The sequence below is a fragment of the Coregonus lavaretus genome (assembly GCF_964263955.1).
Source record: "Coregonus lavaretus genome assembly, chromosome: 34".
NCBI classification, from domain to species: Eukaryota; Metazoa; Chordata; class Actinopteri; order Salmoniformes; family Salmonidae; genus Coregonus; species Coregonus lavaretus.
Genome location: NC_140021.1, coordinates 2,317,824 through 2,333,659, shown reverse-complemented (window position 1 = coordinate 2,333,659; position 15,836 = coordinate 2,317,824). Strand labels below are relative to the sequence as shown.

General features: G+C 45.6%; 1 protein-coding gene across 2 annotated transcripts in view; it reads left to right on the top strand.

Moving 5' to 3' along the window:
- LOC311109125 (TGF-beta receptor type-1-like) overlaps window positions 1-15,836 on the top strand; it is a 68,572-nt gene that overhangs the window by 33,885 nt on the left and 18,851 nt on the right. For both annotated transcript variants that reach the window (XM_084151937.1, XM_084151936.1), the window contains exons 4-6: window positions 2,635-2,865; window positions 4,468-4,635; window positions 12,566-12,722. In XM_084151937.1, the coding sequence (XP_084008063.1) occupies window positions 2,635-2,865; window positions 4,468-4,635; window positions 12,566-12,722 (556 nt within the window). The remainder of the gene's footprint in view (window positions 1-2,634; window positions 2,866-4,467; window positions 4,636-12,565; window positions 12,723-15,836) is intronic.

The window sequence follows — 15,836 nt, the reverse complement described above, 5'->3', positions numbered from 1 at the left end:
TGGCTGTATTGACAGGGTGGCGTTATTGGAGCGGGGCTGTATTGACAGGGTGACGTTATTGGAGCGGTTCGTGGCTGTATTGACAGGGTGGCGTTATTGGAACGGTTCGTGGCTGTATTGACAGGGTGGCGTTATTGGAGTGGTTCGTGGCTGTATTGACAGGGTGGCGTTATTGGAGCGGTTCGTGGCTGTATTGACAGGGTGACGTTATTGGAGCGGTTCGTGGCTGTATTGACAGGGTGGTGTTATTGGAGCGGTTCGTGGCTGTATTGACAGGGTGGCGTTATTGGAGCGGTTCGTGGCTGTATTGACAGGGTGGCGTTATTGGAACGGTTCGTGGCTGTATTGACAGGGTGGCGTTATTGGAGCGGTTCGTGGCTGTATTGACAGGGTGGCGTTATTGGAGCGGTTCGTGGCTGTATTGACAGGGTGACGTTATTGGAGCGGTTCGTGGCTGTATTGACAGGGTGGTGTTATTGGAGCGGTTCGTGGCTGTATTGACAGGGTGGTGTTATTGGAGCGGGGCTGTATTGACAGGGTGGTGTTATTGGAGCGGTTCGTGGCTGTATTGACAGGGTGACGTTATTGGAGCGGTTCGTGGCTGTATTGACAGGGTGGCGTTATTGGAGCGGTTCGTGGCTGTATTGACAGGGTGGTGTTATTGGAGCGGTTCGTGGCTGTATTGACAGGGTGGCGTTATTGGAGCGGGGCTGTATTGACAGGGTGACGTTATTGGAGCGGTTCGTGGCTGTATTGACAGGGTGGCGTTATTGGAACGGTTCGTGGCTGTATTGACAGGGTGACGTTATTGGAGCGGTTCGTGGCTGTATTGACAGGGTGGTGTTATTGGAGCGGTTCGTGGCTGTATTGACAGGGTGGCGTTATTGGAGCGGTTCGTGGCTGTATTGACAGGGTGGCGTTATTGGAACGGTTCGTGGCTGTATTGACAGGGTGGCGTTATTGGAGTGGTTCGTGGCTGTATTGACAGGGTGGCGTTATTGGAGCGGTTCGTGACTGTATTGACAGGGTGGCGTTATTGGAGCGGTTCGTGGCTGTATTGACAGGGTGGCGTTATTGGAGCGGTTCGTGGCTGTATTGACAGGGTGGCGTTATTGGAACGGTTCGTGGCTGTATTGACAGGGTGGCGTTATTGGAGCGGGGCTGTATTGACAGGGTGGCGTTATTGGAGCGGGGCTGTATTGACAGGGTGGCGTTATTGGAGCGGTTCGTGGCTGTATTGACAGGGTGGCGTTATTGGAGCGGTTCGTGGCTGTATTGACAGGGTGGCGTTATTGGAGCGGTTCGTGGCTGTATTGACAGGGTGGCGTTATTGGAGCGGTTCGTGGCTGTATTGACAGGGTGGCGTTATTGGAGCGGTTCGTGGCTGTATTGACAGGGTGACGTTATTGGAGCGGTTCGTGGCTGTATTGACAGGGTGGCGTTATTGGAGCGGTTCGTGGCTGTATTGACAGGGTGGCGTTATTGGAGCGGTTCGTGGCTGTATTGACAGGGTGACGTTATTGGAGCGGTTCGTGGCTGTATTGACAGGGTGACGTTATTGGAGCGGTTCGTGGCTGTATTGACAGGGTGGCGTTATTGGAGCGGTTCGTGGCTGTATTGACAGGGTGACGTTATTGGAGCGGTTCGTGGCTGTATTGACAGGGTGGCGTTATTGGAGCGGTTCGTGGCTGTATTGACAGGGTGGCGCTGACAGAGCTGCTGTAAAACTTCTCTCACCCCCAGGCGCCAGCCCTGCCAGCCAGGAGACGTGGTGTGAGAACTGGCACACGGAAAGGACACAGTGTCATCTCGTTCCGACCAGAAATGAACAGCTCACCATCAGGACTGGCATGTAAACCCACACCTCTAGGCTACCTGGTTTTTAATTCAGAATCATCTTCCTGGGAATGTTTAGTGGGGAAAAGTGTGAATAAATATTTGGATGATTTTCCAGTATGGGGCAAAGTGGATTTCTGCGCGGTATCAAGAGATGTCAGATCTGGTGGTATCAAGAGATGTCAGATCTGGTGGTATCAAGAGATGTCAGATCTGGTGGTATCAAGAGATGTCAGATCTGGTGGTATCAAGAGATGTCAGATCTGGTGGTATCAAGAGATGTCAGATATGGTGGTATCAAGAGATGTCAGATCTGGTGGTATCAAGAGATGTCAGATATGGCAGACTGGCTAAGTCCACACCAACCCTATCAATGTTTCCTTGTTTCGGGCTTTTAGATTTGGATTTCATTGTGACAGTAGGATCATAAAGGTTGACCCAGCTCAATGTTTTGCTCTTTATCGAGGCAGGTAGATCAATCCACAGACTGCCTGGATTTTGTCGACATTAAGGTGGAGAGGGAGAGTGAGTGGGTTTAAGGTTTAAATGTCTTTATATTGTCTGAAAAGACGTAGCACAGCCATTTACTTTGATAACTTTTTAAACTGCCGTTTGTTCCAGGTAATTTTCATGTCTTCCTTTGGATTGAGTCTTTGCTGGTGTTTCTATGAACTGTACATTGCAGAGCAAGACCAGTTTTTCTAAAACACCTTCCTCTTCCTCCACCTCCTCTTCCTTCTCTTTATCTTCCCCTCTTCTTCCTCCTCTTCCTCACCTTCCTCCTCCTCTTCCTCCCAGGTCTGCCCTTGCTGGTACAGAGGACCATAGCCCGGACCATCATCCTCCAGGAGAGCATCGGGAAGGGCCGCTTCGGCGAGGTGTGGCGGGGCAAGTGGCGAGGCGAGGAGGTGGCAGTCAAGATATTCTCCTCCCGTGAGGAGCGTTCGTGGTTCCGCGAGGCCGAGATCTACCAGACGGTCATGCTGCGTCACGAAAACATTCTGGGCTTCATCGCCGCCGACAACAAAGGTGCAACCAATCACAGCTCACCTCTAAAGCGTCAAATCACTTTTGTAGGGGTGCATTTATTGGCTAGGACCTCTTTTTCCTTAAGGTCTGTCGTACCCCTCTATCAGTGATCTAGGTGAGGGCTCTGGTCTGTCGTACCCCTCTATCAGTGATCTAGGTGAGGGCTCTGGTCTGTCGTACCCCTCTATCAGTGATCTAGGTGAGGGCTCTGGTCTGTCGTACCCCTCTATCAGTGATCTAGGTGAGGGCTCTGGTCTGTCGTACCTCTCTATCAGTGATCTAGGTGAGGGCTCTGGTCTGTCGTACCCCTCTATCAGTGATCTAGGTGAGGGCTCTGGTCTGTCCTACCCCTCTATCAGTGATCTAGGTGAGGGCTCTGGTCTGTCGTACCCCTCTATCAGTGATCTAGGTGAGGGCTCTGGTCTGTCGTACCCCTCTATCAGTGATCTAGGTGAGGGCTCTGGTCTGTCGTACCCCTCTATCAGTGATCTAGGTGAGGACTTGGGTCAATCACTGATATTGGACCTCCAGGTTTAGATAGGAGTACCCCAAGATGGATTGAGTTGGCACACCTGATTACCCTGAGAGACATCACAGCCTCTGGTTAAAAAAAACAAGAAGGAAAAGTAGCAAGATTTGCACGGCTGCAATGTATTGCTTGGCTGAACCTGATGTAGTTTATCGGACAGTTCAACATTTTCATGCTTAACATGTGAACTGTTTGAATTGACAGTTACATAAACATGCCCTAGCGACGCATATTAATCTGACTTTTTTCCCTTTATCTGACTTTTATTAGTTTACAGCATTCAAACCGGTTTTTCAGTTTATATCAGACACAAGGTCTCTTCTTACTGAGCCATACTTGTGTGTCAGTAAGGTGGACTGGACTGGTGTGTCAGTAAGGTGGACTGGACTGGTGTGTCAGTAAGGTGGACTGGACTGGTGTGTCAGTAAGGTGGACTGGACTGGTGTGTCAGTAAGGTGGACTGGACTGGTGCGTCAGTAAGGTGGACTGGACTGGTGTGTCAGTAAGGTGGACTGGACTGGTGTGTCAGTAAGGTGGACTGGACTGGTGCGTCAGTAAGGTGGACTGGACTGGTGTAGGCTTGTAAGGGTTTGATAACCATGAGAAGAGTCATAACAGCATATTTGGATGCAGTTTAGTGATCTCCGTGCAGAAACCCTGCTAGAGAGCCGGGGTAATAGTTGTCCAGCTGTTCTGAGCTCTCTCTGGCCATCTGGAGGTAACATCACATTGCTCTGAGGAGAACCAACTCACTGTGTTCATTAACCTCTCTCTCATCTCTCTCTCTCGCTCTGTTTTTCTCTCCATCACTCCAATTACTCAACTTTTTGTCTTTGTACAAATCTCACCCTTTGCTCCGCTCCGCGCTCTCTCTTTCTCTTTCATTCTTTCTCTCTCTCTCTCTCTCTCTCTCTCTCTCTCCCTCTCTCTCTCTCTCTCCCTCCCCTCCCCCTCTCTCTCTCTCTCTCTCTCTCTCTCTCTCTCTCTCTCTCCCCCTCCCTCTCTCTCTCTCTCTCTCTCTTTCTCTCTCTTTCTCTCCCTCTCTGTCTTTCTCTCTAACCCCCTCCCCCCAGATAACGGGACATGGACCCAGCTGTGGCTGGTGTCAGACTTCCACGAGCATGGCTCTCTGTTTGACTACCTGAACCGCTACACGGTCACTGTGGAGGGCATGATCAAATTGTCACTGTCCACCGCCAGCGGCCTGGCCCACCTCCACATGGAGATCGTTGGCACGCAAGGTGAGTGACAGTCGCGTTGACCAATCATTCAGTGGGGACAGCAACGCCCACCAATCAGTGCCTGAGGACTTTGTTTGTTGAGAGATGGATTATTCCTTTTGATTTCATGTATAATTGTCATGTTTTAAAATCCTATGTTATAAACTATGTGGGTGACATGCATACAATGCATACAGTTAACTGCTAACATTTTTAGCCCATAGATGTCAGCTAATGTTTTTTAGCCCATAGATTTTGCAGTAATGTTCGTGTCACTCAAATATCACATGAATGCACATTAGACATTAGACAAAATGTATAGAATTGCAATACAATGTGCTTTAAAACTGCAAAATGATCTCTGCACCCCATGACAAAATGTGTAGAATTGCAGGAAATAAACGTTAAACCTGCAAAATGTTCTCTCCACTAACGTATACGTAGGCCTAGGCTACCTGGAATGCTTGCTAATGTTGGCCTATAAATGTGCCCATTTGGGGATCTGATACTATTTCTGATTGGCTTAACGCTCCATTACTGTGGACCTTCTCAAAGTAATTTTTTCTTCGCCTCAAACAGCAAGTAAACAAAGTCTGCCGGACCAAGTTATTTGTTGATTAAATGTTTCAAGTTCCTCGCAGACAGGCTATGCGTAGCCAATGTGATTTATAGGATATTTATCCTGATATTTTCTACCTGCAGGCTTCAATGTTTTTATTTGATGGCTTTATGTAGGCTATTTTTACATATTGGCAACGGCAATAGAAGTTACTTTTAGATTTGTATTATTTTCATTTAAATAGAATTTAGATTAAACACATGACAATGATTTTGAGGTATGAAGACTTTATTATAAATGAAATGAAACAGTTCCGTGAAAATGTGCATATGAAAACCATAACTGGCAACGCAACGCAGATCAGTAGAAATGATACGGTAACTTGGCACACCAAATGGAAAAGGTTGCCGACCGCTGGTGGAGACATGAGGAGCTTAACGGCAGAATCTGCGAAGGTCAGCAGCAGGTCTGGTTAGTCTATATTGATCTCTGGCTCACTCTAGTAATTTGTGTGTCTTCATTTTTAATCGCAGTGCTTAAAGCATCAGACAAGCTCAATAGCCTACATATAATTGATTTTATTCAAACATACGGTGTCTATATATGGAAAAAAATACACTGTTAAAATTGTTAACCAATCGATTGGTCGAAAGAACATGACACTCGGTCAACCAGGATTTATTTTGGTCGCAGACAGCCCTGGTCATATTTATGTATACAGGCAGAACGAGACAGGAAAGAGAAAGAGGAACTTGGCAGTATGACTAATTCAACTAGGTCACATGTCTAGTCCACTCTCCACACATAGTTCCTCCACAGAATAAACTTATACAGGAGTCTAGACTGTGATGGAATCTACTTTCCTCATTGTACCGTTCTGTTCATTGGGTTTTGCCCTCTTGCTCAGGACACGCACGCACGCCATGTACACTAGGCAGTGGTGGTACAGTATTTGAGGAATAAACTAAACGGTTTATTTAGCTGGTTGAGCCTCCGAGCATTTTCTCAGTAAAGCAAAGTGCTCCGTAGAGACTGTTTGTGAACGGTGTGTGAAATCCCCCTGCTGTATCTGTAAATAGATGTTAAATCATCCCTGTCAGGCCTCTGTAGTTCCCTCTTCTGACTGGACCTAGTTATTATCCCCTACCTGCCTAGTTATTATCCCCTACCTGCCAAGTTATTATCCCCTACCTGCCTAGTTATTATCCCCTACCTGCCTAGTTATTATCCCCTACCTGCCTAGTTATTATCCCCTACCTGCCTAGTTATTATCCCCTACTTGCCTAGTTATTATCCCCTACCTGCCTAGTTATTATCCCCTACCTGCCTAGTTATTATCCCCTACCTGCCTAGTTATTATCCCCTACCTGCCTAGTTATTATCCCCTACCTGCCTAGTTATTATCCCCTACCTGCCTAGTTATTATCCCCTACCTGCCTAGTTATTATCCCCTACCTGCCTAGTTATTATCCCCTACCTGCCTAGTTATTATCCCCTACCTGCCTAGTTATTATCCCCTACCTGCCTAGTTATTATCCCCTACCTGCCTAGTTATTATCCCCTACCTGCCTAGTTATTATCCCCTACCTGCCTAGTTATTATCCCCTACCTGCCTAGTTATTATCCCCTACCTGCCTAGTTATTATCCCCTACCTGCCTAGTTATTATCCCCTACCTGGCTAGTTATTATCCCCTACCTGCCTAGTTATTATCCCCTACAGTGGCTTGCGAAAGTATTCACCCCCATTGGCATTTTTCCTATTTTGTTGCCTTGCAACCTGGAATTAAAATGGATTTTTTGGGGGGTTTGTATCATTTGATTTACACAACATGCCTACCACTTTGAAGTTGAGCGTCCATAACTATTCACCACCCCGCCCACCCTTTGTCGCAATTACAGCTGCAGGTCTCTTGGGGGATGTCTCTATAAGCTTGGCACATCTAGCCACTGGGATTTTTGCCAATTTCTAAAGGCAAAACTACTTCAGCTCCTTCAAGTTGGATGGGTTCCGCTGGTGTACAGCAATCTTTAAGTCATACCACAGATTCTCAATTGGATTGAGGTCTGGGCTTTGACAAGGCCATTCCAAGATATTTAAATGTTTCCCCTTACACCACTCAAGTGTTGCTTTAGCAGTATGCTTAGGGTCATTGTCCTGCTGGAAGGTGAACCTCTGTCCCAGTCTCAAATCTCTGGAAGACTGAAACAGGTTTCCCTCAAGAATTTCTCAGTATTTAGCGCCATCCATCATTCCTTCAATTCTGACCAGTTTTCCAGTCATGATGCTGCCACCACCATGCTTCACTGTGGGGATGGTGATCTCGGGGTGATGAGAGGTTTTGGGTTTGTGCCAGAGATAGTGTTTTCCTTGAAGTCCAAAAAGCTCAATTTTAGTCTAATCTGACCAGAGTACCTTCTTCCATATGTTTGGGGAGTCTCCCACATGCCTTTTGGCGAACACCAAACGTGTTTGCTTATTTTTTTCTTTAAGCAATGGTTTTTTTCTGGCCACTCTTCCATAAAGCCCAGCTCTGTGGAGTGTACGGCTTAAAGTGGTCCTATGGACAGATACTCCAATCTCCGCTGTGGAGCTTTGCAGCTCCTTCAGGGTTATCTTTGGTCTCTTTGTTGCCTCTGATTAATGCCCTCCTTGCCTGGTCCGTGAGTTTTGGTGGGCGGCCCTCTCTTTGTAGGTTTGTTGTGGTGCCATATTCTTTCAATTTTTTAATAATGGATTTAATGGTGCTCCGTGGGATGTTCAAAGTTTCGGATATTTTTTTTATAACCCAACCCTGATCTGTACTTCTCCACAACTTTGTCCCTGACCTGTTTGGAGAGCTCCTTGGGCTTCATGGTGCCGCTTGCTTAGTGGTGTAGCAGACTCTGGGGCCTTTCAGAACAGGTCTGTGTGTATGTATGTATGTATATATATATATATATATATACTGCTCAAAACAATAAAGGCAACACAATGTAACTCCAAGTCAATCACACTTCTGTGAAATCCAACTGTCCATTTCCATTGATAATTTTTGTGTGATTTTGTTGTCAGCACATTCAACTATGTAAAGAAAAAAGTATTTAATAAGATTATTTCATTCATTCAGATCTAGGATGTGTTATTTTCGTGTTCCCTTTATTTTTTTGAGCAGTGTTTATGTATGTGTGTGTGTGTGTATATATGTATATATGTATATATGTATATATGTATCTATCTACTGAGATCATGTGACACTTAGATTGTGACGGATCATGTGACACAGGTGGACTTATGTGAATTCTGAAGGTAATTGGTTGCACCAGATCTTATTTAGGGGCTTCATAGCTGTTATGATGAGTTTCTCATCTATCAAGTAATTCAATATGCAAGAAGATGGTTAACACTTGGAGAGTTGATGCATGTATTTAATATTACGGTACCGGGTTCAACATGACAAGCTGCACGTGAGTGGCCTATTGTCATTTGGACTCCCCACCGGATTCAACATAGCAAGATGCACTTGGGTTGCATCTCACTATTCGAATGAATTACATAGAAAACCTCTGTTTATATACTGCTTTGCAAGCCAATTCCATCCAACAGTTGTCAACCATTATTGAGTGTCACTCCTAACCACAATAGTATCACCCTATATGGTATCGTCTTGCACCCTAGTCAGGATATTCCATCACGTACTCCTCCTAAGATTAGCACCAGTGGCCCCCCAGTCTTCCTGGGCACGCATACCTTCTGGCACCCACCAGTGACAGAAATAAATAAATTAAATATAAATAAATATGTAATGTCCTCATCCTCAAAATCCTATGCAACACAATATCAAAGACATTAACAAATCCTGTGTAAAAGACGTCATATCAATAGCAAAGGGGGGTGAATACATATGCACGCACCACTTTTCCGTTATTTATTTAAAAAATATTTTTTAAATAAGTTATTTTTTTCATTTCACTTCACCAATTTGGACTATTTTGTGTATGTCCATTACATGAAATCCAAATGAAAATCCATTTTAAATTACAGGTTGTAATGCAACAAAATAGGAAAAACGCCAAGGGGGATGAATACTTTTGCAAGGCACTGTACCTGCCTAGTTATTGTCCCCTAACCCCCTGTATGTATTTACCTCTCTTGAGTCCTACAGACTTTAGCCCTATTCGGATGGTATAGTTCCACTGGGGGAGGTCGAGTAATGTAATTATGTGCACGAGCACAAAACACCACATCTGTAATTTTAGTCCCGTCCAAATCTGCCATGGCAGTAATTTTTACATGGCAGGAGAGCCATACGTAAAAATGTATGCGCGCATGACTGTAAGTCGCTTTGGATAAAAGCATCTGCTAAATGGCATTATTATTATTATTATTATTATTATTATTATTATTATTATTATTAACAATTCCAGCCAGAATAATCTACAGTTTTTTTGGCAAACTTCAAGGTCCTCTGATAATACTAGTCCCGTGCGAATTGACGTCCCTGTGTTTTGAGAGAAATGTCTGAGTTTGACAGGTGTTGCTTGCGGTTTGAAAAAGAAAACAATAACTGATTTAATAAATTGAACAAAGCGCATCAGCTATACAGTGCATTCGGAAAGTATTCAGACCCCTTGACCTTTTCCACATTCTGTTACGTTACAGCCTTATTCTAAAATGAATTAAATTGTTTTTTCCCCTCCATTAATCCACACACAATACCCATAATGACAAAGCAAAACAGATTGTTAGAAGTCTTTGCAAATGTATAAAAATGTTGAAAATGAAATATCACATTTACATAAGTATTCAGACCCTTTACTCAGTACTTTGTTGAGGCACCTTTGGCAGTGATTAGAGCCTTGAGTCTTCTAGGGTATGACGCTACAAGCTTGGCACACCTGTATTTGGGCAGTTTCTGCCATTCTTCTCTGCAGATCCTCTCAAGCTCTGTCCGGTTGGATGGGGAGCGTCGCTGCACAGCTATTTTCAGGTCTCTCCAGAGATGTTAGATCGGGCTCAAGTCCGGGCTCTGCCTGGGCCACTCAAGGACATTCAGGGACTTGAAGCCACTCCTGTGTTGTCTTGGCTGTGTGCTTAGGGTCGTTGTCCTGTTGGAAAGTGAACCTTCGCCATAGTCTGAGGTCCTGAGCGCTCTGGAGCAGGTTTTCATCAAGGATCTCTCTGTACTTTGCTCCGTTCAACTTTCCCTTGATTCTGACTAGTCTTCCGGTCCCTGCCACTGAAAAACATCCCAACAGCATGATGCTGCCACCACCATGCTTCACCGTAGGGATGGTGCCAGGTTTTCTCCAGATGTGACGCTTGGCATTCAGGCCAAAGAGTGCAATCTTGGTTTGATCAGACCAGAGAATCTTGTTTCTCATGGTTTGAGAGTCCTTTAGGTGCCTTTTGGCAAACTCGAAGAGGGCTGTCATGTGCATTTTACTGAGGAGTGGCTTCCGTCTGGCCACTACCATAAAGGCCTGATTAGTGGGGTGCTGCAGAGATGGTTGTCGTTCTGGAATGTTCTCCCATCTCCCCAGAAGAACTCTGGAGCTCTGTCAAAGTGACCATCGGGTTGTTGGTCACCTCCCTGATTTAAGGTCCTTCTCCCCCAATTTCTCAGTTTGGCCAGGTGGCTAGCTCTAGGAAGAATCTTGGTGGTTCCACATTTCTTCCATTTAAGAATGATAGAGGCCACTGTGTTCTTGGACCTTCAATGCTGCAGAAATGTTTTGGTTCCATTCCCCAGATCTGTGCCTCGACACAATCCTGTCTCGGAGCTCTATGGACAATTCCTTCGACCTCGTGGCTTGGTTTTCGCTCTGAAATGCACTGTCAACTGTGGGACCTTATATAGACAGGTATGTGCCTTTCCAAATCATGTCTTATCAATTGGATTTACCACAGGTGGACTCCAATCAAGTTGTAGAAACATCTCAAGGATGATCAATGGAAACAGGTTGCACCTGAGCTCAATTTCGAGTCTCATGGCAAAGGGTCTGAATACTTAAATAAGGTACTTTCCGAATGCACTGTCTATGAATGGCCTGCATGTATCAACTTTCACAGTGAATGCTTTTGTTTAGTAAAATAATATTGCTCCTGTTTAATGCAACCCTTGCTGTTAATAGATCGCAAAGCAGCAGCATACAACTGAGCTAAACGTTTTGGCAATGATACGTTTACTTTCTCGTACATAGCCTTAAATCGCATTTCGGGTGCAAGTGCACAGTTTAGCTCACATCTGAAGGCTGGGGTGCATTTAGGACATGCTGCGGATCGCTATAATATTCGAATTATTATGATCACACTTTCTCAATTCAAATATTAAGGCGACGCTATACCGAAGATGGTTTGGTATGGTTTAGAAACTTGGCAACCTAGCTGGAGTTATCAGTGTGGCCCTGTTATCACCTGGACATGTTGAAATATCTTCACACCTAGAATAAAAACCTCCAGGCTTCTGTCATAGCTGTCCATTTATTTTAAGAATTACGGGGGGCAGTTTGGAAAAAAACGAATCCCGTCCGAATCATCCTCTGGAATAACGGACATTCTGGAGTAATAATTATATAACCAACGTTCTCTAGTAATACTAGTACCGTGCGAATAGGGCATATGATATGTAGAACCATACACTGAGTGTACAAAACATTATGAACACCTGCTCTTTCCATGACATGGACTGACCAGGTGAATCCAGGTGAAAGCTATGATCCCTTATTGATGTCACTTGTTAAATCCACTTCAATCAGTGTAGATGAAGGGGAGGAGACCGGTTAAAGAAGGATTTTTAAGCCTTGAGACAATTGAGATATGGATTGTGTATGTGTGCCATTCAGAGGGTGAATGGGCAAGACAAAATATTTAAGTGCCTTTGAACGGGGTATGGTAGTAGGTGCCAGGCTTGTGTCAAGAACTGTAATGCTGCTGGGTTTTTCAAGCTCAACAGTTTCCCGTGTGTTTCAAAAATGGTCCACCACCCAAAGGACATCCAGCCAACTTGACACAACTGTGGGCGCATTGGGGTCAACATGGGCCAGCATTCCTGTGGAACTCTTTCGACACCTTGTAGAGTCCGTGCCCTGACGAATTGAAGCTGTTCTGAGGGCAATGTTTGATATGCAGGTCCATATTATGGAGTCCATTTTTTTCTTTTTTTCATATGAGATGAAGCAGCATAAATAAAAGCTACCAATGTGCTTATAGCTGTCCAGTTCTTTCACATCGGTGTGGATGGAAGGAGAAAGTAGAGACACCACTTAAGACTGCTGAGACCCTGCCCCCCCTCCCTCTCCAACATGTCAAATACAATCACGTTCTTTGCGTCAGTGAGCTCTCAATCTTAAGGCTTTTCTTCTCTCTCCTCTCGCTCTTCCTCTTCCTCTCCCCTTTATGTCATAAATTCCAGGGAAGCCGGCCATCGCCCACAGGGATCTGAAATCGAAGAACATCCTGGTGAAGAAGAACGGGACGTGCTGCATCGCCGACCTGGGCCTGGCCGTGCGTCACGACTCCGCCACCGACACCATCGACATCGCCCCCAACCACAGGGTGGGGACCAAAAGGTAACTGGATCCCCCCCATTCAGGCTTTATTAGGCCTATTATTTGGGCTGGCAATTTGATATGAGAGTGAGCTGCCATGCCGGCTCTTTTGATGTGGTTAGTGGCGACTTCAAACTTCTCCCCTCGACCATGGAGCAGGAATCAAAAGGCAACAGGAGGGGTCATACCTGCTCCGCGAGCTGTCATTCCCTTTTAATGATGTGATGAGAGATGCCATTCCGGCTCCCACAGCTCGTTGTAATGGCAGAGGTTGGAGGTGCCTTGAAACAGGTTGTCCATTCTGGCTCCATAGTGCTGTCGAGCCCCCAACCACAGAGTGGGAAACTCAAAGGTAACTGAAGCCCCAGGGTGGCGGTCATTTGTAGTGAGCGTGAGCAGCCAATCCTGGCTCTCACAGCTGCCACTCACCATCATAGGTGAAAAGGTGAACGTGCAGCGAAACTGGTCATGTTGTCCGACTCCAGTAGGGAATGGACGAGGAGAGCGCACGGCGCGGCGTGAGTCATCGCGTGGAAACACGCCGCTCATACCAATGTTCCATCTCTCCCCCCCCTGCAGCAGCATCGATGACATTTCCCCCTTTTCCTCCAGACAAGCCGTTGTTCACGGAAAACACACAGGAGGTGATTGCACACAGACACAGCTGTTCCTACCATCTGAGGCCCAGACGGGTTACTAGCAACGCGCGTCGGCACTTCTATAATTCATCTCAATAGGAGAGAGAAAATTGTCTGACCAACATATCGCCTGATTTGCGTTCTTGAATAACACCCTCTTCTGCTGTATAAATCGAGCCTATCAAGCATCCCACCAATCCACAATGTAGATTCTATCTGGCTGCTGTTATTGGCTGGCCGGCTGCCACATGGAGCAGCTGTGTTAAAACAGTTGTGCTGACTACGGAGCATGATGTCGGTGTTAAAACAGTGTGCTGACTACGGAGCATGATGTCTGTGTTAAAACAGTGTGCTGACTACGGAGCATGATGTCTGTGTTAAAACAGTGTGCTGACTACGGAGCATGATGTCTGTGTTAAAACAGTGTGCTGACTACGGAGCATGATGTCTGTGTTAAAACAGTGTGCTGACTACGGAGCATGATGTCTGTGTTAAAACAGTGTGCTGACTACGGAGCATGATGTCTGTGTTAAAACAGTGTGCTGACTACGGAGCACGATGTCTGTGTTAAAACAGTGTGCTGACTACGGAGCATGATGTCTGTGTTAAAACAGTGTGCTGACTACGGAGCATGATGTCTGTGTTAAAACAGTGTGCTGACTACGGAGCATGATGTTGTTGTTTATTCCAGCTGAATAGAACTGAGCCCAGCTCATGAATATCTCATGGTATTCATAGCTCAATTCATATCAGTTGTTGTTGCACTTGTTGGTATTGTGGTCGGCTCAAGGACATGCTCTAAAACAACACACTGAAATGGTAGAAGGTTGGATCCTGCCTCTCTTATTGACAGACCCCTACTGAAGAAACAAGTGTTTCTGGTCTAACTGCCCTTTACTTGGCCTTTTCTCAGCCGTGGACAAGCACGTGGGAACCTGCTAGCCATTAGGCTAGAGGTGGAACCCTGTGTGACGAGCCTTCTGACATGTCCCCTCTTCCCTTGCTCTCCTCCTCCTCCCCCCTCTCTTGCTCTCCTCCTCCTTTCCCTCACCTCCTCTCCTTCTCTCTCTTGCTCTCCTCCTCCTCCCCCATCCCCTCCTCCTCCTCTCTCTTGCTCTCCTCCTCCTCTCCCTCACGCTCTCCTCCTCCTCTCCCTCACGCTCTCCTCCTCCTCTCCCTCACCTCCTCTCCTTCTCTTTCCTCCTCCTCTCCTTCTCTCTCTTGCTCTCCTCCTCCTCTCCCTCACCTCCTCTCCTTCTCTCTCTTGCTCTCCTCCTCCTCCCCCCTCACCTCCTCTCCTTCTCTCTCTTGCTCTCCTCCTCCTCTCCCTCACCTCCACTCCTTCTCTCTTGCTCTCCTCCTCCTCTCCCTCACCTCCTCTCCTTCTCTCTCTTGCTCTCCTCTTCCTCCCCCCTCCTCTCTCTCTCTCCCTCTCTCCATTAATTATATTCAAAGGGCTTTATTGGCATGGGAATCATATGTTTACATTGGCAAAGCAAATGGAATAGACAATCAATAAAAGGGAAATTAACAAGGGAAACATCAGTAAACATTACACTCATTAAACAAACCTTTTAAAATAATATAGATGTTTCAAATGTTATAATATTGTCTGTTTACAGTGTTGTAACAGGTAGTTGAAGTATGAAAGAGAGAAAAAACAGATAAATCTAGGTTGTATTTACAATTTCGTTTGTGCTTCACTGGTTGCCCTTTTCTCATGGCAACGGGCCATAAATATTGCTGCTGGGATTGCACACTGCGGTATTTCGCCTAACAGATATGGGAGTTCATCAATGTTTGATTTGTTTTCAAATTCTTTGTTGGTCTGTGTTGATCTGTGGGAAATATGTCTCTCTAATATGGCCATAAATTAGGAAGTGTAGTTTAGTTTCCACCTCATTTTGTGGGCAGTAGGCACATAGCCTGTCATCTCTCGAGAGCCAGGTCTGCCTATGGCTGCCTCTCCATAGCAAGGCTATGCTCGATGTCTGTAATGTCTTTTTCGTTATGTGTCGGACCCCAGTAAGACTAGCTGTCGCCATTGCCGTCGGCTAATGGGGATCCTCCTAATAAATCAAATCGCATGTCGTCTAATATGTTTTATTTAATCATAATCATGTCTCTCCTTTTCTGACACAGCTGGTTTAAATTATTCCTGCTACACAACAAATACTAGACTACCATTTATCAATCGCTCACTAAATAGCCAAAACAAATACTAGACTACCATTTATCAATCGCTTATTAAATAGCCAAAACATGTTCAAAAGTATATAGCCTTGACAGTAGGTAGGCTACGGTATTGCCTTGCAGTAGGATTAGGAGCGTGACATCATAGCCTGACCTATTTATTCTCAGAGCCTATACCAAGGCAGGAGATGGAAACACAATCATGCATAAATAAACAAAATATTGAACAACAATTCGTCTTTTGCATAGAAGGGACCTGAATAGGGCTGTAGCATTTAAATTGCTCAAAATAAAATAAAATAAA